At 35.6% G+C, this 23,443-nt stretch overlaps 2 protein-coding genes across 3 annotated transcripts; both read left to right on the forward strand.

Annotated features, from left to right (window-relative positions):
- Window positions 1-2,352: 2,352 nt before the first annotated feature.
- Window positions 2,353-13,518, forward strand: vgll2b (vestigial-like family member 2b). 2 transcript variants are annotated; one of them, XM_058748949.1, is made up of 5 exons: window positions 2,353-2,626; window positions 3,896-4,223; window positions 8,235-8,294; window positions 9,607-10,026; window positions 11,070-13,518. In XM_058748949.1, exons 1-5 carry the CDS (start codon window positions 2,540-2,542, stop codon window positions 11,111-11,113), a joined length of 939 nt encoding a protein of 312 aa, XP_058604932.1. In that variant the 5' UTR covers window positions 2,353-2,539; the 3' UTR covers window positions 11,114-13,518. The 2 variants fall into 2 exon arrangements, with proteins under 2 accessions (XP_058604932.1, XP_058604933.1); XM_058748950.1 differs by lacking the exon at window positions 8,235-8,294 and having other exon boundaries at window positions 11,070-13,514.
- A 1,960-nt stretch (window positions 13,519-15,478) lies between these two features.
- Window positions 15,479-23,164, forward strand: ctsl.1 (cathepsin L.1). The gene is made up of 16 exons (XM_058750060.1): window positions 15,479-15,594; window positions 15,755-15,855; window positions 16,586-16,728; window positions 17,004-17,201; window positions 17,323-17,514; window positions 17,616-17,781; window positions 17,899-18,004; window positions 18,101-18,197; window positions 19,774-19,921; window positions 21,245-21,387; window positions 21,616-21,813; window positions 21,940-22,131; window positions 22,213-22,378; window positions 22,488-22,593; window positions 22,713-22,815; window positions 22,997-23,164. The coding sequence occupies exons 2-15, from the start codon at window positions 15,756-15,758 to the stop codon at window positions 22,810-22,812; spliced, it is 2,055 nt and encodes a 684-aa protein (XP_058606043.1). The 5' UTR covers window positions 15,479-15,594; window position 15,755; the 3' UTR covers window positions 22,813-22,815; window positions 22,997-23,164.
- The last annotated feature ends 279 nt before the right edge of the window (window positions 23,165-23,443 follow it).

Below are 23,443 nucleotides of genomic sequence, written 5' to 3' on the forward strand. Positions count from 1 at the left end.
GACCTGTATAAGATATTTTACATAAAAGATGTTTACATATAGTCCACAAGAGAAAATAATAGTTGAATTTATAAAAATTACACCATTCAAAAGTTTACATACACTTGATTCTAACTGTCTTGTCTTGTTACCTGAATGATCCACAGCTGTGTTTTTTTGTTTATAGTTTCTCATGAGTCCCTTGTTTGTCCTGAACAGTTAAACTGCCTACTGTTCCTCAGAAAAATCCTTCAGGTCTCACAAATTCTTCAGTTTGCCAGCATTTTTGTGTATTTGAACACTTTCCACCAATGATTTTGAGATCCATTTTTGACACTGAGGACAACTGAGGGACTCATATGCAACTACTACAGAAGGTTCAAACGCTCACTGATGCTCCAGAAGGGAAAAAAATGATGCATTAAGAGCCATTCAATTTGAAGATCAGGGTAAATTTAACTTATTTTATCTTCTGGAAACATGTAAGTATCTTCTGTAGCTTCTAAAGGGCAGTAGTAAATGAAAAAAATACGATATTTAGGCAAAATAAGAAAAATGTACACATCTTCATTCTGTTCAAAAGTTTTCGGCTCTTAATGCATGGTTTTTCTTTCTGGAGCACCAGTGAGCGTTTGAACCTTCTGTAATAGTTATGTGTCCTCAGTGTGAAAAGATGGATCTCAAAATCATACAGTCATTGGTGGAAAAGGTTCAAATACACAGAAATGCTGGAAAAACAAAGAATTTGTGGGACCTGAAGGATTTTTCTGAAGAACAGCAGGCAGTTTAACTGTTCAGGACAAACAAGGGACTCATGAACAACTATCTCTTAACAAAAAAACACAGCTGTGGATCATTCAGGTAACAACACAGTATTAAGAAACAAGGAGATGTAAACTTTTGAACGGGGTCATTTTTATAAATTCAGCTATTATTTTCTCTTGTGGACTATATGTAAACATCTTTTATGTGAAATATCTTATTCAGATCAGTACTAAATAAACAATAATACGCATTTTGTATGATCCCACTTATTTTGGTAAAATAATTAACATTTTGCAGATTCTGCAAGGACTATGTAAACTTTTGAACTGTATGTATAATTAGCTTTTAAAATAAATACATAAAATAATTAGAATAAATAAAGGCAATTTAAAAAAATATTTTATATATATGTATATTTATATATTTTTTAAAACTTATTTTTGGTGATTGGCATGTTTGTTTTGTTTTGAGTTCATTGAAAAATAATGCAAATGTAAATAATGTATATTATTTAAGAGCTCTGATATTTCTAACACTTTCCATGGCAAGACCAGTTGGTCTGAAACCAGTTGTATTAGACAGAGAGTTTATTGGTCAATTGAAGCTGACATAGAGTTCTGGCACACATCTCCTCGGTCGACCCTGAGCAAATACTTCAGAGACATTCCTCTCTGTTTAACACCGCTGGATGAAATTCTGCAAATATTCCACACAATTCTCTTAACGTTCTAGAATGTCTGTCAGAAAACTCCTGGCACTCAAGGTCCAATGTGAACATGTTAATGTCTGGGAGAATATCTGACACATTTAACAGAGCACGATCTAGAGTAGGTTCCTTCTTGAAGAGAATATTAACAGTTTTGATTTGGAATATTAATGTAAACTAGTGGGACAGAGACAACATTAATAGGTGTGTGTTTGACTGACCTCGTGCTTGTTTAAGCGAAGGTGATAATGTGAGCTAGATTTGAGAGGAATCTCTTTGCTCAAGTGCTGGTATGGATTGGGTGTCCAGACTATACCTCACACCCCTGTGCCACCCTGAGAATCAGCCAATGTTCTTCAGCACAGCAAGTTAACTGTAGTTTACTACATGATGTTTTGTAATTAATCCATTATTTTTATTTTTATTTTTTAGCCTTTTGGAAATTTTGGAACTTACGATTAATATATATATATATATATATATATATATATATATATATATATAATTATAATTTTATTTTTATTATTTTTTAAGTATATTTTAAATATATAAATAATATTATATTATAGCATTATTATTGATATAAAATACTATATAAAATAGGCCTACTTAAAAGGTAAACTGATTTAGAGCTACAAGCAGCCATGTGCTAAGTATTTATGCAAAGTATTTATATTGCATATATTTATTCCAAAAAGGTGGTTTACAATTCCATCACCTAATTGCTTTAGGCATCAGTCGTGATAAATGAATGGGGTCTGTCAATCAAACTCTATGCACGGAGGTGCTCTGCAAGATCACGCAGTTCAATTTTCGAGGGTGGTCGGGGGTCTTGGTGTGGGAGGGGTCGACATGTGAAGCTCTGTCTTGGGCGCATTCTGTGGTATAACCCAAACCACAGTCCCGCTAGCGCAGCTGTCAGGTGTGCGTCACCGTGGACCACCGATCAGTCACCGCGCGCTCTGCTTACCGACAACGAGATGTTGCACTGTCCTACTTGACTTTTCTTACCCGTTTCTCTGCTTCTGCACGTGAAACAGAGCGCGACAGTCCCGCTGCCTGCGAGCCGAGAGGAGCGAGCGGGTTATCATGAGTTGTCTGGATGTTATGTACCCGGCTTATGGTCATTACGCACCGTACGCGCACAAAGCTTCAGCGTTCATCAGCACTTTACCGGTAAGCAGGTTTCCGCGCAATGCATAGCTATGAGAAATGCATACTTAACTATAATTAAATTAAAAACGCATGTGCTTTTTTACACATTTTAATGTTTATATCACGATTGTGTTTGTTTGCTCTGTGTGTGAGGTAGCCTATGTTAGAGTGGGGCAAGTTGTCACATTCCAGTGAATATCACATTTCAGCACAAATCTTTAATTCTCGGCCATCTAAAGCAGTCGAACAATTCCATTATTGAATAGAAATACAGTTTAAAAAAGATGCAGTTCATGCGTGGGGCATGTTGTCATATTACATGGTGTAAGTTCCCTAAGTGGAACCTGACATTAGCCTGCTAAAATATCAAACAAGTGTGGTCAACAAATATTGTGACAGAGAAGTTGCATAAATAAATATGAAATAACATTCATAACACAGGTGGTAACTTGTCCTGAGAACACTGTTCAGACGTTCAGTTAAAATTTATAAAATTATATAGTTGAAATCATTATATATTTGACTTTACTCTGAATGTATACAAGTATGATTTTATTGTGTTTACTTTTTTTCCCCAACCAAATATTTTGGGGGAAAAAAGTGATATTCTAATTTTGAAGATTTTGAAAAATTCACAAAAGTAATTCTAATTTAAGAGAGTTTAGAAAAAGATGTTTGAAACAAACAAAAAAGCCACTGCTTGAGAAAACAAACATTGGTGTAATTGGATTTTTTACACACCACAGATAGTTACTGAGAATATGACAACCAGCCCTGGTCTTATCTGGTCATATATACATTTTATATATGATCGCAACTGTCATACACACCTATAGGCTATATAATTCATAATTGCACAGTCAGACACATGTGCACACACACAAGCATACATGAACACTGACACAGTCAGACACACACACACACACACACACGTTTGTTTTTGTGAGAAGTGGGGACATCCCATAGGCGTAATGGTTTTTATAATGTACAAACTGTATGTGCTATTGCCCTACACCAACCCTACACCTAAACCTACCTCTTACAGGAAACTTTATGCTATTTCAGATTTTCAATACACTCCATTCTGTGTGATTTTATAAGCATTTTGAAAAGTGGGGACATGGGGTAATGTCCTGAAAAGCCACCTTCTCCTTGTAATACCTACGTCATACCCTTGTCATTATACAAATGTATGTCCTCATTTGTCACAAAAACGCACACACACACACACACACACACACACACAAACAGAATGTGTCGCAATGTCTCTCAGCTACTTCTTTTTCTTAGGCACCCCTTGGTCTGAGAAACCCCTCGTCTCGCTGTAGAGATCCGATGGACAGCGTGGCAGCCCCGTGCTGCTCGGAGGGTGTCCCAGTTTCTGCCGGAAGCTCCAGCTCAGGAGGTCCATCCCCATCACCGTATTCTTCGGCCGGACAAGTAGAAGAGGCTACGAAGGGCAAAGAGGTCAGGGAGGCAGAATACCTGAGCTCACGATGTGTCCTCTTTACCTACTACCAAGGGGACATTAGCAGCGTAGTGGACGAACACTTCTCCAGAGCTCTCAGCACCTACATGGAGGCCGAGGGCAAAAAGAGGCACAGTGATCCCAGCACAGGTGAGAGTGTGGAAAAAGCACCCATTAGTTTGAATAAAGACAGATCTTCATCACAAATCATTTGTGTGTACAAATCTCAGCTAAGTGAACTCAGCTCAGTTGTATTAAAATAAAATGCACTGAACTGAACCAAATCGATTTGAATTTAATGTAACTGAATGAAGCTGCTTATTAGAACAAAGTCAGTGAGAAATGAAAGAATGATACATTTTACATTTGACCCAAAAATGATTTAGTCATGTCATTATATCCTCAAGTCATTCCAAACTTACTTTCTTCTGCACACGTAAAAATAAAACTTCTTTCTTGGCATCACTGGTTCCATGAAGAACTTTAAACATCCACCTTTCCATTGCACAAAATGTTCTTTATAGCAGAAAATTATTTATTTTCAGATTATTAAAATATTCTTTACACTAAAAAAAAGTAAAAAAAAAAAAAAACTTTTCCTAACTGTGTCTTTTTTCTTTCTTTTTTAAAAAGAAAGTTATTTGGGGAACTCAAAATGGTTTTTTTATTGAATCAATACGAAAAACACCTTTTATAATCAATGTTTATTATTTTGGGGAATGCAAAAGAAGACATTTTGAGGAATGTTTCATCTGTTTGTATACATACACAAATAATTGTAACCTAAAAATGGTAATATCTAAATTAACTGGTTTTACTGAAGTCAAAAATATTAACATCACTAAACCAACATATACATCAATTTATAACACAACACTAATTTGTATGGGATAAATCAAGTAGAACTCTTTAAGGTAATAATTCCAAGTTATCACTATTTACAGTGAAAGTCAAAGAGTTTGAAAAGCTGAAACAGTCTTTAAAATAACTTATTTTGTGTTCTGCAGAAGAACGAAAATCATATGAGCTCACAACATCATGAAGGTGAATAAATGATTACCGTAATTTCGCTTTTGTTTGAACTATCCCTTTAAGGACAGGAGCGAACTAAAAATTTACCACAAATAGTCACAAATGTCTTTCACTTTCTGTCCCATTTGTGCCGCCAGCTGAGATAGCGTGAGTAGCCTGTTGAATGCCAACTCGCACAAGTGTCTGCTATGCAAGGTGGTGCTTAATTTGTGTGTGTTTACCTTAATGAACCTTTGGTATATTTCCTCCCCTCTCCCTCCCTCCCCATGACATCTTCATCTGGCCTCTCAGACGCTGCCTGCCTCCCAACAGATACTATGTTTATACATGGCGGTAAGCGCAGTGGCTCGAGCTCATATCGCATTCAAACGGCTCACAATACCGAGCGTCAGATTTATGAGGAGCTCGCCCACCCCTCTTCTGATCACGACTACATCACCGGTGTCTTTTTTCAGAAGAATTCTAAATATAAAAGTAATGTCTAAAAACATACTTCGCCCCTCCCTCCGCATTCTATGAGGGGTTACGGGGGGCAAGAGGGTTAGTAAAAACAACAGGTGGGGGCACGAGCTGAGACAGGGGTCTGCAGGTCTGTGGAGGTGCTGGGGGGCCGATATGACAGAAGAAGGAGAAGACCACCTCCAGGTTTAACTTCGTGCCTTATATAGACCTTTACGGCAGACAGAAGTCTGTGCCTTTTTCTTGTCTTTCTTCTGCTCTTTTGTTGCTTGTCAATATTTTGACCTCTTCATCTTTTATATTTCTTTGATGGGTTTTCTTACTCCTTTCTAGATCTCCCTCCCTCTCTTTCCATCTCTCATCTCTCTCATGTGGCCATGTGTATTTCTGTGATGTGTGCTAAGCTCTTTAGAAGCAAATGGAACACCATATGATTCAACCAGAAAGACATCTGAGGGTGTGGAAATCACATGAAATCATGTGACAAGCCTGACCTGAAAGTCCAAGGTGCAACGGCCTTATATGTGGACAAATGAGACACAGAGACATGTCATCTCAGCTGGACCTCTAATAATATGATAACTAACTGACACCAGTGTGCACATTATTGGGGGGTTTGAGGGGTCGGAGCCCTCTAATTAAAGCTTGAACGCTCCAAAGGAAGTTTCAATGTTTCAACAGTATTCAGACAACATTTCAGTAACCACAAACTTGAGATTACTAATTAGTCGGAGCACACTGAAGAGAGATGCTCGTGAACAGGGGTCATATTCTCCTGAGGAGGTCACTATAGCAACAGTAGCAGTGACAGAAATAAACTTTTCATTAAGGGCCAGTATATTGATTTCTGGTGTATTTTTATTTTTAATTTTTTAACCTTTATAAGGACATATTTTTCTTTAACCCTATTAAATGTATGTGTCATTTTATGTCAAATGCTTAAGTTCAATCAATAAATTCAATTAGAATAATTCAATTAGAATAAAGACACCATAGAGCTGTTAAAATTACATAATGTTGTGAATGTTAATAAATGTAATATCTCTAACCAGGTATGGTGATCTAATGTAGGGAAATAAAATGCAAATACTGAGGTTACTGTAGGCCTAATGAATCTTTTTATTAAATATGTGCTTTTCATATTTAATGAAGGTGACATTTTAAAAAAATTCAATCAATACATTCAATAAAAATAATTCAATTAGAATAAAGACACTAGAGCTGTTAAAATTACATAATGTTGTGAATGTTGTGATTTTTTTTAAATAATAAATGTAATATCTTTTAAATAGCCTAATAAATTACTAAACAGAAAATATATTGATATTTTTGATAGTACTGTCTTGATTTTGGTGTTTTTATTTGTGAACAAACAAAAACAAAAACAAAAGAAATATTAAATGATTCATGAAAAAAAATGAAGAAATGATGGATTGCCTATACTTTTAAATATGAAACTAATTCCACCAGTAGTTGGCAGAAAATCCCTGTCTTAATTAGTGAATAATTGAATCATTTATTCAACCAGTTTGTTCAAAGTGGCCAATTCATTTAGGAACAAAACAAATGAGTTTCTTTATGATGAATGAGCCATTGAATTGTTCACTCAACCTCAATGAAACACCACTCTGTGTTCCTAGCAAAGGTTCTGCTGTGGCTTTGTTTGGACAGAGATGGGAAGTAAAGAAATACAAATACTTCGTTACGGTACTTAAGTAGATTTTTCTGGTATCAGTACTTTACTTCAGTATTTATTTTTCTGAGTACTTTTTACTTTTACTATCAGAGTAATCAATGCAAGAGACTTGAGAATGGAGTGGATCAGAGAGGCAAAGCTACTGACCTGTTCATGACTTCAAGTGCAGGTCAGCTTCATCTGTAAATAGGCTGTAATTTTGTGTTTGTTTACTTAGTTAAGAATTAAACTGCTAGCATCTCTTAGCAGTAACGTTAGCAGCCATTGATAGTAGCAGATGATTAATAATAGCCTACTGTAAACTAAACTAAACTAAATTACTATCATCACTCAAAATACTGTATGATAAAGGACATCATTATTATCTAAGTTACAGTAGTAATTTAGCAAACAGATGTTATAAAACATCGTATTATAATACGTTTAGAAGAGAGGGAGCTAACGTTAGAGCAGATAATAACACAACCCTTACGAAAATTCTAACCAAAAACCGTGGTTATAGTTAAACCATGGTAACCACAAATTAAATGAAGTTCACAACGCAGGTTTGGGAGGAGCCTAATCATCCAGTCCTGCCAATCATCGTTTCGACCATATATAAGCAGCAGTCATTGTTCCGTCCAAGCGACTATTCGCTAAGCCTCTGGTTGTAAATGAAAACAGATTGTAATCAATCTGCCAAAAAACAAACAAACAAACAAAACAAAACATGGTTACTATACTTTTACTGTAATAAACCATGGTTAACTTTGGTAAGAGAAAAATATGACTCGTGATAATGCAATAACATGTACAGTATTAGGATTTTTCTTTAAATATATTGTCTTGATGTAATTATTATTGTACTAATTTTGACATTTAGGCAAGTTTCGCTAAATCTATAGTATTTAAGTCATTATAAGATAGAACAACAATATATGGTCATAATGTGATACTTTAAATTGAACTAAAAAAAGTTATGTTATTGCAAACAGATGGAGAAGGTGGAGACCGTTCTGTTCATAACAGCAGATGGCTGATGGGAAAATTGTCAGGTACAAGAAAATTTGTGGAAAAACGTAAACACACACAAAGTAAGATGTAGAGAGATATCATGGAAAATTAAGAGACTGAAAAAGAAAATGGAAGTGAAGGTGCAGTTCAATGGAGCACCTTTAATTATTTTGCATGGCCCCAGCCTAAGGTTTTAAACCTTTTTTTAAATGTGATAGCCATACAAAAAAAAAAAAAAGGGTTATTCATGGTTTCAGAATTTGTTGTGGGTGTATCTGATGGCCTGGATGAGTGTGAGATTTCCTTGCCTGAAATTTTGTCCCAGTCCAAAAGTGTAGCCAGTACTTCTACTTTTACCAAAGTATTTTTAAACATGAGTATCTGTACTTCTATTTGAGTGAAGGATGTGTGTACTTTTGCCATCTCTGTGTTTGGAACAATTTTCATTCGTGAGACAGAGCAATAACTGGCAATACTGTGTAACTAAGATTTTGTTGTGTGAGACGAACCTGAACAGATGCTTAAATAATGCTTAAAGGAGACCTATTATGCCCCTTTTTACATGTAATATAAGTCTCAGGTGTTCCCAGAATGTCTCTGTGAAGTTTCAGCTCAAAATACCCCACTGATAATTTATTATATAATTTTGAAAATGCCTATTTTGAGTGGAAGCAGAAACACACTGTTTTTGTGCATGTCTCTTAAAATACAAATGTGCTGCTGCTCCCCGCCCACTTTTCCAGAAAGGCCTGTGCCTTTACAGCTCGATCCTCAGATACTCTGCCAAAAAAACATCTGTTTGGTTTTGATTATCATGTCTATCATGCTAAAATCTTGCATTTTAAACCATATAGCCCACACATCCAAAGCACACGCACAGAAAGCGGCTGTCACATGACATGTGAGTAATGTTATTAAACTTCCATGTCTTATTGCGCTTAAACTGTCAAATCCACAAAAGTTTATGTTAAAAACACACATGAGTTACAAAAACAGTCGGTTATGTCTGTGAAGGTAAACAGCTGGGAAAGAAATTACATATTTATTGTAGATCTGTGTGGCAGCAGTGTAATATACAGTAAATAAATCAATAAATCCACTGCTCTCTTGTCTCCTCTGAGGCCAAAGACAGAAGAGTTAGCATGCTTTGCTCGAACTGTCGCTGTGGCGTTACAACTGGTAGACCGTTGTTGCTTGTGTAATTATCCCACTGACTTACAACTCTGCCAATATTTACAATCCAAAATGAAAATATATCAAAATTTACCGTAGTTTTTCTCCAAGAAAACATGACATTACACCCTTTGCTTTTTGTTTCTCTTTGTCATTCTCGTTCATTTCTCTTCCCTTTAGATGCTTCATCCTCAAGCAGTCGGCGCAGTTTCCCTCCATCATTCTGGGACAGTAACTACCCCTCTCCACCCAGCCGACCCCACTGTGATCCCACAGGTGCTCCCACCTATGCTATGGACCCCTACGCCCAGGCCCTGCACCCGGGTCTGCCTCACTCACACGCTCACCCGCTCACATCAGAGTCCTGGAGCTTCTCTCAGAGCCAGCCCTATCCCCCTCCACGGCCCTTACACGAACTATACTCCCCTTCTGGGCTGGATGCCCACTACGGACCCCTACTGATGCCTGCCGTCCGACCGCCTCATCTTCCGACGCTGCCCGGGCATTACGATGTGGGAAAGCTGGAACCCACACCAACATGGCCAGGGCTGCTTCCGCCTGGGGAAGTGGCACAGAGTCTGGCTCTCAACATGGAACCAGGTATGGTGATCTAATGTAGGGAAATAAAATGCAAATACCAAGGTTACTGTAATGAATCTTTTTATTAAATATGTGCTTTTCATATATAATGAAGGTGATGTTTAAAAAAATAAACATTCTACCAGATAAATAATGCATTTAATGTTAATTTAAATATGAGTCAAATAAGTAAATGGCATTGTGACCTCTCAAGAGAAATTAATACGTTTGAATATTTAGAGATATATAACTATGTGTTCAGAATGAGAGTTATTTATCATCTGTTTATTAAACAAAATCTTGGCAACAGGGTTGACATCTGAAAATCGCCTCCTACTAAAAAGAAGTAACAAATTCTTCTTAAAATAATGATTATGTTAGTGATTTATGTTGATTAATAGAAAAGGTTATGACTTTAAAAAGGGAAAAATTATAAGGTTGCTGTATAACCTGGCGACACAACATCAAAAATGTCTATATTAATAAACAGAATAAATCAGCATCAGATTAAACCTGTTTTGTAGAAAGATCCATATACTTACAATCCCAGAGATGTGTCTCAAGATTAAGCATAAATATAACACATAAAACATAATGCGTAAAAATATAAAAACATCAAATATAATATGAAACAAATGCATAAAACTGCTCACAAAATTATTATTTTTTTTTAGCTCTAGCATTTTAGTTGTTTTTCTGGCAACATAAATTATAAGCTTTTTTAAAACTGAACATTGTGGAAACTTCATCAGTAAACTCTCAGTTTGTAAAATTAAGCTATTAAGCTTTCATGTGTGCTACAGAACTTCATTTTCCAAACTAAGTGAGAGTTTACCAGCAAATTACCGTTCAAGTTCGCGCAATGTTCTGTTTAGAAAAGTGCATGAATTATGTTTAAAGTAAATGAGCCACACACCCTCCAGGTTAATGGCAGGAAATGGATTGTTTGGCCTCAGTTGTTGGTGCTTATTATACAGAGAGTTTGCAACCACCATGGAGATTGTATGTGTGAATGATTCCTCCTTGTGTTCAGCCATTGTGTTCATGTCTGCTTTGCACCGCAGGTCTCCAGCACCACAAGAAAGGGAAGGAGCTCTACTGGTTTTAATGAGAAGCCCTTCATCGACCATCCAATTAAAGCCTGCAGTTTGGCCCATTGTAGCCGAACTGTTGTTTCTTTAGCCCCCACGCACAGCGGCTCTCTTCACCAGCTCTGCACACGCTCTGAACACGCTCCAGGACTATTTGTGTGCACCATGGAGATATGAACATAGGGCGAGGAGAGAACGCCTAGGGGAGGCAGGGGTGCTAGACGACATGGTCTTTCTGTTTTTTTGATCTGTTTTTCTCTTTTTGATCTTTTTTAAACTAATTTATTGTGGTGTAAAAATCCAGCTTGTCCTCTACGGTACTCTGTTTGGACGGTGAGACGTAAGAAACATTGCATGGTGCGGTATATATAGAATTACACATTTTCTAATAATCTGGCTGTTTATATTGATTGAATAAGGATGGCAGCAATGTGTTTGTATTTTTTTTTCCCATGTACAGTATTTTTATTTATATATACATTAGTATTTATGTGTTTCAATTAAAATACACTTTCGGCCAGTGGTGTTAGTTTTTTTCTTTTTCTTGGAAAATGTGCCATGGTGTGAAACAGCTACAATAAATCTGAGAGAATTTAATAAACCATACCTTATCATTAAAGCGTGAAATAAAATGATGTGATTTTCCAGGTCAATGAACCACTTCAGAGAATTGACAAGGTTCCATTAATGTTATTATAAGGGGAAAGTCATTTTTGGTGTATTTTTTAATGTGTGAGTCTAGTTTATTGAATTACAAATGAATGAATGAATGAATGACTGTTCTGTTAAGACTAAAAATGTAAGAAATTGTTTGTATTTCCATATTAAACATTCATTTAAATATGTTGCCTTGTTCTTGTCATGGCCTATTACTCATTTCTAAAAGATGTCTATGGTTATGAAATATTAAAAAGAATACGTGTTAGATATTTCAGAATTGGGTTGGATGTTAAAAACTTTGAACCAGTGAACCAAAGAAACATTTCCAGCTAACATGTAAGTCACAGACAGAAAGGTCACCAACAGAAAGCTTTGATTTACTTTTGTATCTTGTGTAATTATGGGCTGCTATAGCTCAGATTTGATACTGATCAGACTGTGTTTATGTTCCTCTGGAAGGAAAGATGTTCCAGGCTTATCACCGATGTTGTAGGTCACAAACTCACTCTTGTCTGGTCATGAAATTATAAACGGGTGCATGGATAGTTGGTTCCTCTAAGACTCCCCTGCCAAAACTGTAAAACATGACAGCCAGCTGGTACAAAATCTCTGTCTGTCAACAGGGACTATTTATATTTATGTTTTAAGATAAAACAAAAAGTTGATTATGAATATATATAAGTAGCAAAAATGCATGCTACAAAGTTCCTTAAATAAATAGGCCAGAGCAAGAACAAAGCAGTGAGTTATTCTGTTTCTCAAGCGATACATTACTGCATTTTTACAGAATAAGGAAAACATTGAGTCATAACCAGTTCAAGTGTGAGCCATTATTCAAAAAGCACATTAAATGGTATGTGACCTTTACGGTTTTGTAAAGTGTGTTTCACACTAACATGAACAGAAACAAAAACGACCTCTGTTGGTCATGTGTTGTAATTGTTTTTCCAAGCTTCGTGGAAAATTGTGTAAAAAAATAAAATAAAATTCTGATTTACTGTACATATATTTTAAGTAAAATAAATAATAATGCAGTTGGTGTAGTATTAAAAAATGATGCAAAAAACGCTGATGTCACTAGCAAAGTATTGTTTACGTTGGTTGAGAAACAATCTCTAAAAAAATAACATTAAAATCTGGCAAAGTCACATGGTTAAGCAGTTAAGCTGCAGCCCCTAAACTTTGGAATAGTTTGCCTGTAAATGTGAGACTTGCTCCTTCACTAGCTAGATTTAAGTCTGTCCTCAAATCTTATTTGTTTTCTCTGACTTTTGATTAATGTCAGTTAAAAATTCTATTTTATGTGTTTATTTTTCATATGATGCATGTTTCCTTTTATGCTTTTTATATACTGTGTTTTATTGTACAACACTTTGGCGCAACTCTGTTGCTTTTAAATGTGCTATAGAAATCAATTTTGACTTATATTGTTGTTATATGGCAATCATGTGTTAGATTTTTGTGGGCAGATATTGTCTGGTCATCTGTCTGTCCATGTTTTTAAGACACAGATACAGTCAGTCACTTGACACAAGTTATAAAAATGGCATAATTCAAACATGTGATCAGAAATACAGCAGGCAAATGGTTTTTTGTCATCTGGTGGCTTAAATGTACCTAGTGAGGTTAAGTTCAGTAATTTTCAATTGATTTTGCCCTGGTTTGACATCAAAAATGAATCGTAAAATACCAAAATTGTACAAAAATAAACAGAAATCAAACAGTGAAATATATTATGATCAGCAAGATTATTATGATACAATATGAAAAAATATTATAATACAAACAATGCACAACTATACAGTCAGTTTAATCTCAGGATGTTAAATCACAATGATTTCTGAAGATTCGAGTGAAGATTAAGACTGGTGTAATGACTGCTAAGAATTCATTTAATATTTTCAAATAGAACGCAGTTGTTTTACATTGTAATTGCTGTTTTTACTGTATTTTGATCAAATAAATGAAGTCTTGGTCAACGAGCATTAGGCTTCATTGATAATGAGGAAGAAATCATGTTTGTGCACAAACAAGCACACACCTATACATAAAATGTACACTAATCACCAACACATGAGAACACACAAATGCCTACATCTATGCATTTGAAACCACCACAAAACACGTGCAAAAAACAAGATGAGCTCTGTACTTTTGTCCACTTCAATACAAAGGAATCCAGTCACCCTGTAGAGAACTGCAGCACGTTACCCTAAAACCACATCTGCCATGTTCTTCAAATGTGGGGAACTCTTCTGTGTCATGTCACTTGATCTCTTACTTCTCATGACAGTGAAAAACAGCTCAGAGAGACACATACATTATCTTTAAGGTGGCCTTGAGTCCATAGTTCACAGGATTCATGAACATCCGAGAGAGTGCCAAAAAGATATTATGTGACAGTGTGAAGGGAAAAAGAGACTCATAAAAACAAGGGCAGGTGATACAGAATGAGCGAGGATATGTTAATGAGGCAAAATCTTTGCAAGACTGAGGTAAACAGGATGTCTGGGGTTGGGTAAAACCTTTCAAAGAAATCGAGACAAGCTATGTGATTCAGAGTCTTCTAAATCTTCCCACTCAAATGGTATTTCACATTAACAGGAAATCAAATGCTATATTAATCACAATGCTTACAGGCAGAGTATGGAGAGAATGAGTTAAGAAAAAGAAAAAAAACCCTGAAATCATCATCACAGTGTAAAACCATGTGAAATATTATACATGAGAATGCGATGACAGGGAAGCTGGTGATCTTTGCCTGGAGCTTTTTAAAATGAATTTTGATTAACTTTTGCTTTGTGTTCTTGGGTTAGCATAAACATTTTTTATATTGTAGGCCGATACATTAACAGTCATGCAACATTTCCTGTAATCAATTTCTTGTTTGATCAGCTCATGTTTTGCTGACATGCAACAGCACTCAGTCACATATTTACATTTATGTACATGACAGATGTTTGTTGTCATATACAGGGGCGCACAAACCCATATCAACCTACACAAATACACTCACATGCCTATTAAAAGGGCAACAGCATAGAGTTTTGTTGTCACTGGACAATGTACAGTAAGTCTGTCATTATTGCAAATTAACCTTCTTTTTGAAGACCTCTCATGTGACATTATCTTAACATGTTTGGAAATGAAATATTAGTTTAAAATTATGATTTTTGTTACAAACAAAAATATATTTTTTTTTTTGTTTTTTTCAGATTAAGTCAAAATGTTTCCTCATATAGTCACACAAACACACATATAGACATAGACACATATATACACACAGGCATACTGGTTCTGAAAGAATGTGTCACATGCAGTTTGTTACTGGAAGTGCCGGAAAATTTGCAACTTCATCAAAACATTTATGACTGATGTTTTGCAGTGTTGTTATTGGTGTGACTGCTGACATTGCCTTTAATAACTTAATTAAAAACACAACTCACATACATCACAATCAAACAAATACGTTGTAAAAGAACGTACACACACACACACACACACACACACACACACACACACACACACAAACAGGTCATTATAATAATCATAATAAGTGAGAAAGAAGAAAAGAATCTCCAGTTGATGTTTACAGGAAACTTCCTTCCACACAGCGTGTTCCCCAGCATTACACTCTTATAAGCCACACACAATTATTGTTACGTAATTTCCCATTTTTGTCTTTTGCACTCAGCATCACTACTTCTTTTATGGGTGTATGACAGGCACCTGATCAGAGACACTAAAAACTCCTATATAAACTCAGACCTTCATTCTGGTAAACACTGACAGGCCGGGTGACTGACATCAAGGAAACGTATATCCTACATACCATCAAGTAAGTAGGTCTAACCAGGTTTTAAAAAACACTGTTTGAGGGAAAATGTGGAGGAGTATTATAGAAGAAATGAAGCAGTGACATTAGACATCTTAGTTCTGTTTTATCTTGAGCACCTCTTGTCCGACCTCACATTTGTGTCTTCTCTTTCTCTGAGCAGGATGAGGTTTTTGGTTGTTGCCGCTGCTTTTCTGGCTGTTGCCAGTGCTGCCAGTCTTTCTCTAGAAGACATGGAGTTTCACGCATGGAAAATGAAATTTGGTAAGAGAGTCTGCTTCTTAGTTTTATCTATATCTTTAAAATCTTGGGGAAAGAGAGTCATCAGGTTCTCTTTACTCACCGAATAAACAAACTAGACAAAACAGCAGTGAAGCCATTCAGACAATAATCAAAGACAGAAGAGTTTCGATGAATCTCACACATTGTTCATTGTGCCCTCTCTCACTTAAGGTTTTTATTCTAATGTATATGAGAAATGACTTAACCTAACTCAACATTTGACACAGAGTAACTTTCCAGGGTTACAGATATAACGGTAGTTCAACAGGTTGCTTATGCAATGTGAAAATATGCCTCTAGTTGAACTGGAACAAAAATCATTAAACAAATGAATAAGGTGCTAGAAATTTTTTAATTGATGTTTAAAAAGACAGAATTGTTTGTTGAAATATTTGACAGTCAAATAAAACATTTTTTCATGCTTTTTAAACATATCAAACTATATAATGAAAATTGTGAAATTTTATTTTAGATGACTACAATCAAATTAATTTTAAGATATTTATCTTCTGTCAAATATCACTTGCAAATGTTAATCTTTATTTAGTTAGATTATTTACTACACACATTTAATTTATTTAATCATTTTAACACATTAAATATTATATTGATTGATTGATTGATTGATTTTCAAATGTTTTAACTAGCAAAACTTTTGCAGTTAACACTGTTTAAATCACAATGTAACATCAGCTGTGCTTGTGTGTATCAGGCAAGATCTACCGTTCTGTGGAGGAAGAGTCTCAGCGTAAGCAGACCTGGTTGTCCAATCGCAAACTGGTTTTGGTCCACAACATGATGGCAGATCAGGGCATCAAATCCTACAGGCTTGGCATGACATACTTTGCTGACATGGTAAAAAATTAAAACACACACACACACACACACACACACACACACACACACACACACGCACATACGCACACACAAACAGGTCATTATAATAATCATAATAAGTGAGAAAATTGATGATGAATGTGTAGTGTATTTTTAATATTTTTTATTATATAATTTTTTTAGAATATATTTTCAAATATAGTTAAATTAATATATAAAATTATTCAATTAAATTCAATTAATTTATTTTGCTTTACACAAAACTTAATCATATTCCTTCTAACCTATCTCAGAGCAATGAGGAATACAGACAGGTGGCGTTCCGTGGATGCCTGGGCTCCATGAATAACACTAAGGCCCGTGGTGGTGCTACATTCTTCCGGCTGAAGGATGCTGTTGTGCTGCCCAATACCGTGGACTGGAGGGACAAGGGCTATGTGACCGATGTTAAAGACCAGAAGGACTGTGGATCATGCTGGGCCTTCAGTACAGTAAGACCAACATTTTTGCCTTTACAGACAGATCTTAAATGGCAAATACTTATAGAGTCCATACACAGTCCAGTTCAGCGTTCTTACCTTCTGCTTAATTCATTCCTCTTTTGTCTCTCAGACTGGTTCCCTGGAGGGTCAGACATTCAAGAAGACAGGAAAACTGGTGTCCCTGAGTGAGCAGCAGCTGGTGGACTGCTCTGGTTCTTTTGGGAACATGGGCTGTGGTGGAGGATTAATGGACCAGGCCTTCCAGTACATTAAAGCCAATGGGGGTCTGGATACAGAGAAGTCCTACCCATATGAGGCCATTGTGAGTCCTAATAATTTTTATTCTGACTCTAAAGTTTCAGCTTGTTGTTTTTATTTTTAAATGATTTTAATCATTTTTGCTAACCAATTTTCTCCACGCAGGATAATCAGTGCCGTTTTAACCCAAGCACTGTGGGTGCCACCTGCACAGGATATGTTGATGTCACCAGTGGGGATGAAAGTGCACTACTGGAGGCTGTTGCCACAATCGGCCCTGTATCTGTTGCCATCGATGCTGGACACAGCAGCTTCCAGCTCTATGAATCAGGTAAGTGTCATCGCCTGTTTTTAGATGTTAGGTTTTACATGTGACATTTTTATCCATTATTTATTCAGGTTTGAATTAGAAATTTGTTGTCTAATTTAATAAATATTTTTCTTCTAGGTATCTACAGTGAGCCTGAGTGCAGCAGCTCTGACTTAGATCATGGCGTTCTGGCTGTTGGTTATGGAAGTTCAAGTGGAGAGGATTATTGGATCGTCAAGAACAGGTTAAGAAAAAAGCACAAGTTGATGAAACAAAAATAGTACACAGCTGAATGAAGAGAAAAACTAAAACTAAACACTCCAAACTGCTGTGATTTTAGCTGGGGTCTGGACTGGGGTGACAAGGGCTACATCCTGATGTCCAGGAACAAGAGCAACCAATGTGGCATCGCTACTGCTGCCAGTTACCCTCTGGTCTAATGGGTGAGCATATTACTATGATTTCATGGCTTTAGTCAATTCACACAATTTAGTTTAAATTTAATAAATACATTTCATTGTTTACTTTGCAGTTAAGAATAAAATCATTTTCTTATGTTCCGCAGGAAAGATGAACATGGATCTGGAGTGGAAGGGAGAAAAGGAAATGTGAACCATTTGACTGATTCTACAATAATACCTCATAATCATATTTTTAGTTTAATTACAATTTGAAAAAAATTAATAAACTAACTTCAGCTGTTCTTTATATTTTCAAATCCCCTGACTAGGAAAACACTATGTTAGTATGAAGTACGGAATAAAATGAACATTTATGTGGTGTATATTTTATGGTTGTTTGGTCTTTTCCTATATTTCCTCTTCATAATTCACAATCGGCACAATGCTTAGTTTGGCTTGTTTTAGACAGCTCTTCAAAATTATCAGGAATCCAAAACATTACTCTTTTCCCATAAAAATCATGCAACCAAGTCTTCATCTGTTAAAAGACACTACAATACCAAGCAGATAAGCAAGTGTTTGGTTTGTTTTAATTGAACAGTTCTTTAAATGGTCAGGAATCGAAATCACAAGCCTTTTTTCAAAATCATGAAACCAAGTCTCCATTGTGAGATGCATCTGCTGGATTTGGGTCACATGCGTTTTTACTTTCCGTAGACAGAAGGTCACATGGGCCTCTATTCCTTCCCATCTGTCAGTGACTGACAGAATTCATAAAAATACAATAACTTAAAGTAAAACATTACTACAGTTTAGAAGAGCTTGAGGTCATGAGAGGGTGTTTCAGTAGTTCCTCTTAAGAAAGTCTATCCAGCCTGGTTTGTTTTTAAGAAACAGATGCTATTTTTTATGTAAATAAACAGTTTATAGACCCTGTGATATGACTTCATAAGGATTCCTGCATACATTCATTATTTATTGATTGCTATTATTAGTGGCTATTGTGCATCGTCAGAGATAGAGTGTATTCATTCATGAAGACTCTTATATAAACTCAGATCTTCATTCTGGTAAAAACTGACCCCAAAATAATTTTTAGTAAATTCTATGGTGTTTTTGAACCTATAGTAAATTACTTGAATTAATTAGTTGTGGTAATTCTATAGTTGCTGTGGTAATATAACAATTATAGTAATATAAACAAATTACCCTATAAGTTTTCTACAACTATATTACAATACACTACAGTTTACTGCAGTAAAAACTAAAGTACACTACAGTATTTATTACAGTTGATCAGTTCGCTATAGTTAATACTATGCTGTAGCATTCATTAACAAAGTGTTGTAAATAATATATACAGTATAATACACTTTACTATAGTGGTTCAAAAAACACTATAATATTTACTATACATTACTATGGTATTTTTTTCATGTACATGCTGGGTGACTGACATCAAGGAAATGTATATTCTACATACCATCAAGTAAGTACTCAGGTTTAACCAGATTTGAAAAAAAAAAAAAACTGTTGGAGGAAAAATGTGGGGGAGTATTACAGAAAAAATGAAGCAGTGACGTTAGAAAACTCAGTTCTGTTTTATCTTGAGCACCTCTTGTCCGACCTCACATTTGTGTCTTCTCTTTCTCTGAGCAGGATGAGGTTTTTGGTTGTTGCTGCTGCTTTTCTGGCTGTTGCCAGTGCTGCCAGTATTTCTCTAGAAGACATGGAGTTTCACGCATGGAAAATGAAATTTGGTAAGAGAGTCTTCTTCTTTAGTTTTATCTATGTCTTCTTTAAAATCTTGGGGAAAGAGAGTCATCAGGTTCTCTTTACTCACCGAATAAACAAACTAGACAAAACAGCAGTGAAGCCATTCAGACAATAATCAAAGACAGAAGAGTTTCGATGAATCTCACACGTCGTTCATTGTGTCCTCTCTCACTTCAGGCTTTTATTGTACTGTACAAATGCTGTTTTTTTAAACCTTTTATTCATCAAAAAAATCCTGAGAAAAGTATCACAGGTTTCCAACATTGATAATAAATGAGCATATTAGAATGATTTCTGAAGGATCATGTGACAATGGAGACTAGAGTAATGATCACAGGAATAAATTTTATTTTAAAATATATCCAAATAGAAAACCAGCATTTTAAATTGCAATAATATTTCACAATATTTACCGTTTTTTCCCTGTATTTTCATCAAATAAATGCAGTCTTGATGAGCAGAAGAAACTTCTTTAAAAACAATAAAAATCTTACTGATCCCAAACTTTTGAACGGCAGTGTATATGAGAAATGACTTAACCTAAGTCAGCACTTGACACAGAGTAATCTTCTAGGGTTACAGGTATACTGGTAGTTCAACAGGTTGTATAAGGAATGTGAAAATATGTGACCCTGGACCACAAAACGTAGTCATAAGTAGAACGGGTATATATGTAGCAATAGCCAGCAATACATTGTCAATATTATTGATTTTTCTTTTATGCCAAAAACCATTGGGATATATTAAGTAAAGATCATGTTCCATGAAGATATTTTGTAAATTTCCTACCGTAAATATATAAAAACTTAATTTTTGATTAGTCATATGCATTGCTAAGAACTTCATTTGGACAACTTTAAAGGTGATTTTCTCAATATTTGGATTTTTTATGGCACCCTCAGATTCCAGATTTTAAAATAGTTGTATCTCAGCCAAATATTACCATAACCATACATCAATGGAAAGCTTATTTATTCAGCTTTCAGATGATGCATAAATCTCGATTTCAAAAAATTTACCCTTATGACTGGTTTTGTGGTCCAGGGTCACATGCCTCTCGTTGAATTGGAACAAAGTAATTAAACAAATTCAGAAGATGCTTGAAAAATTTAAATTAGTGTTTAAGAAAAGACAAAATTGTTTGTTAAATTATTTGACACTCAAACTATTTTTTCCATGTTTTTTTAAACATGAAACCTTAAAGTAAAATTTGTGAAATTGCATTTTAAGCATTACAAATAACTATAATCAAATTCATTGTGTTAAAAATATTTTTATTAAGATATTTATTTTCTGTCAAACATCAGGTAAGGTCTACCATTCTGTGGAGGAAGAGTCTCAGCGTAAGCAGACCTGGTTGTCCAATCGCAAACTGGTTTTGGTCCACAACATGATGGCAGATAAGGGCATCAAATCCTACAGGCTTGGCATGACATACTTTGCTGACATGGTAAAAAATTAAAACACACGCACACACACAAACAAACAAACAAGTCATTATAATAATCATAATAAGTGAGAAAATTGATGATGAATGTGTAGTGTATTTTTAATATTTTTTATTATATTATTTTTTAGAATATATTTTAAAATATACGGTAGTTAAATAAATTAACATATAAAATTATTAAATTAAATTCAAACAAAACTTAATCATATTCCTTCTATCCTATCTCAGAGCAATGAGGAATACAGACAGGTGGCGTTCCGTGGATGCCTGGGCTCCATGAATAACACTAAGGCCCGTGGTGGTGCTACATTCTTCCGGCTGAAGGATGCTGTTGTGCTGCCCAATACCGTGGACTGGAGGGACAAGGGCTATGTGACCAGTGTTAAAGACCAGGGGATGTGTGGATCATGCTGGGCCTTCAGTACAGTAAGACCCACATTTTTGCCTTTACAAACAAATCATAAATGGCAAATACTTATAGAGTCCATATACTGAACAGTCTAGTTCAGCGGTCTTACCTTCTGCTTTATTCATCCCTCTTTTGTCTCTCAGACTGGTGCCCTGGAGGGTCAGACATTCAAGAAGACAGGTAAACTGGTGTCCCTGAGTGAGCAGCAGCTGGTGGACTGCTCTCGTGCTTTTGGGAACATGGGCTGTAATGGAGGACTAATGGACCAGGCCTTCCAGTACATTGAAGCCAATGGGGGTCTGGATACAGAGGAGTCCTACTCGTATGAGGCCATTGTGAGTCCTAATAATGTTTGAATAATAAATAATTCAGCTGTTTTTCTAAAACAATTTTAATCAACAGTTTTCTCCACGCAGGATAATCAGTGCCGTTTTAACCCAAGCACTGTGGGTGCCACCTGCACAGGATATGTTGATATCACCAGTGGGGATGAAAGTGCACTACTGGAGGCTGTTGGCACAATCGGCCCTGTATCTGTTGCCATCGATGCTGGACACAGCAGCTTCCAGCTCTATGAATCAGGTAAGTGTCATCGCCTGTTTTTTAGATTTTAAATGTGACATTTTTATTCATTATTTATCCAGCTTTTAAATAGAAATTTGCTGGCTAATTGAATAAATAATGTTTCTAGGTATCTACAGTGAGCCTGAGTGCAGCAGCTATGACTTGGATCATGGTGTCTTGGCTGTTGGATACGGAAGTTCAAGTGGAGAGGACTATTGGATCGTCAAGAACAGGTTAAGAAAAAAGCACAAGTTGATGAAACAAAAATGAATAATAATAATAATAATAAAAAATAGTACAGAACTGAACAGAGACAAAACAACTAAAACACTCCAAACTGCTGTGATTTTAGCTGGGGTGTGGACTGGGGTGACAAGGGCTACATCCTGATGTCCAGGAACAAGAGCAACCAATGTGGCATCGCTACTGCTGCCAGTTACCCTCTGGTCTAATGGGTGAGTATATTACTAAAATGACGCTTTATGGCTTTAGTCAACTCACAAAATTGGGGCAAGTTCATTTACCTATTACCTATGTTTATAACAACATATAAACATCAAAACAATTAAATTTAGTAAATACATTCCATTGTTAACTTTGCAGTTAGGAATGAAATGATTTTCTTATGTTCCACAGGAAAGGTCAACACGGACCTGATGCAAATGGGAGAAAGGAGAATGTGAACCGTTTGAATGATTCTACAGTAATACCTCAAAATCTTTTATTTTAATTACATTTTTGAACATTTTAATAAACTGACCTCAGATATTCTTAATTTCAAATCCACTGACTACAACAACACTGTTTCTATGAAGTAGGGAATAAAAATGTCTGAAAATTAACATCTGTATGGTGTATATTTAATCGTCATGCATAACAATTCTCATCCTTGTGGTTGTTTAATCTCTTATTTATTCTTCATAATTCATAAACAGCAAAATGTTCAGTAAAGTATCTGTTAAAAGACACTAAAATACCAATGAGATAAAGTGTTTGGCTTGATTTAACTAAACAGTTCTTTAACAGTTCACAGACACGGGGGCCTTTGGTCTTCATTCAAAATTAGAAAGAGGTATAAATCTA

This window comes from Onychostoma macrolepis, chromosome 17, assembly GCF_012432095.1.
Source record: "Onychostoma macrolepis isolate SWU-2019 chromosome 17, ASM1243209v1, whole genome shotgun sequence".
NCBI lineage: Eukaryota > Metazoa > Chordata > Actinopteri > Cypriniformes > Cyprinidae > Onychostoma > Onychostoma macrolepis.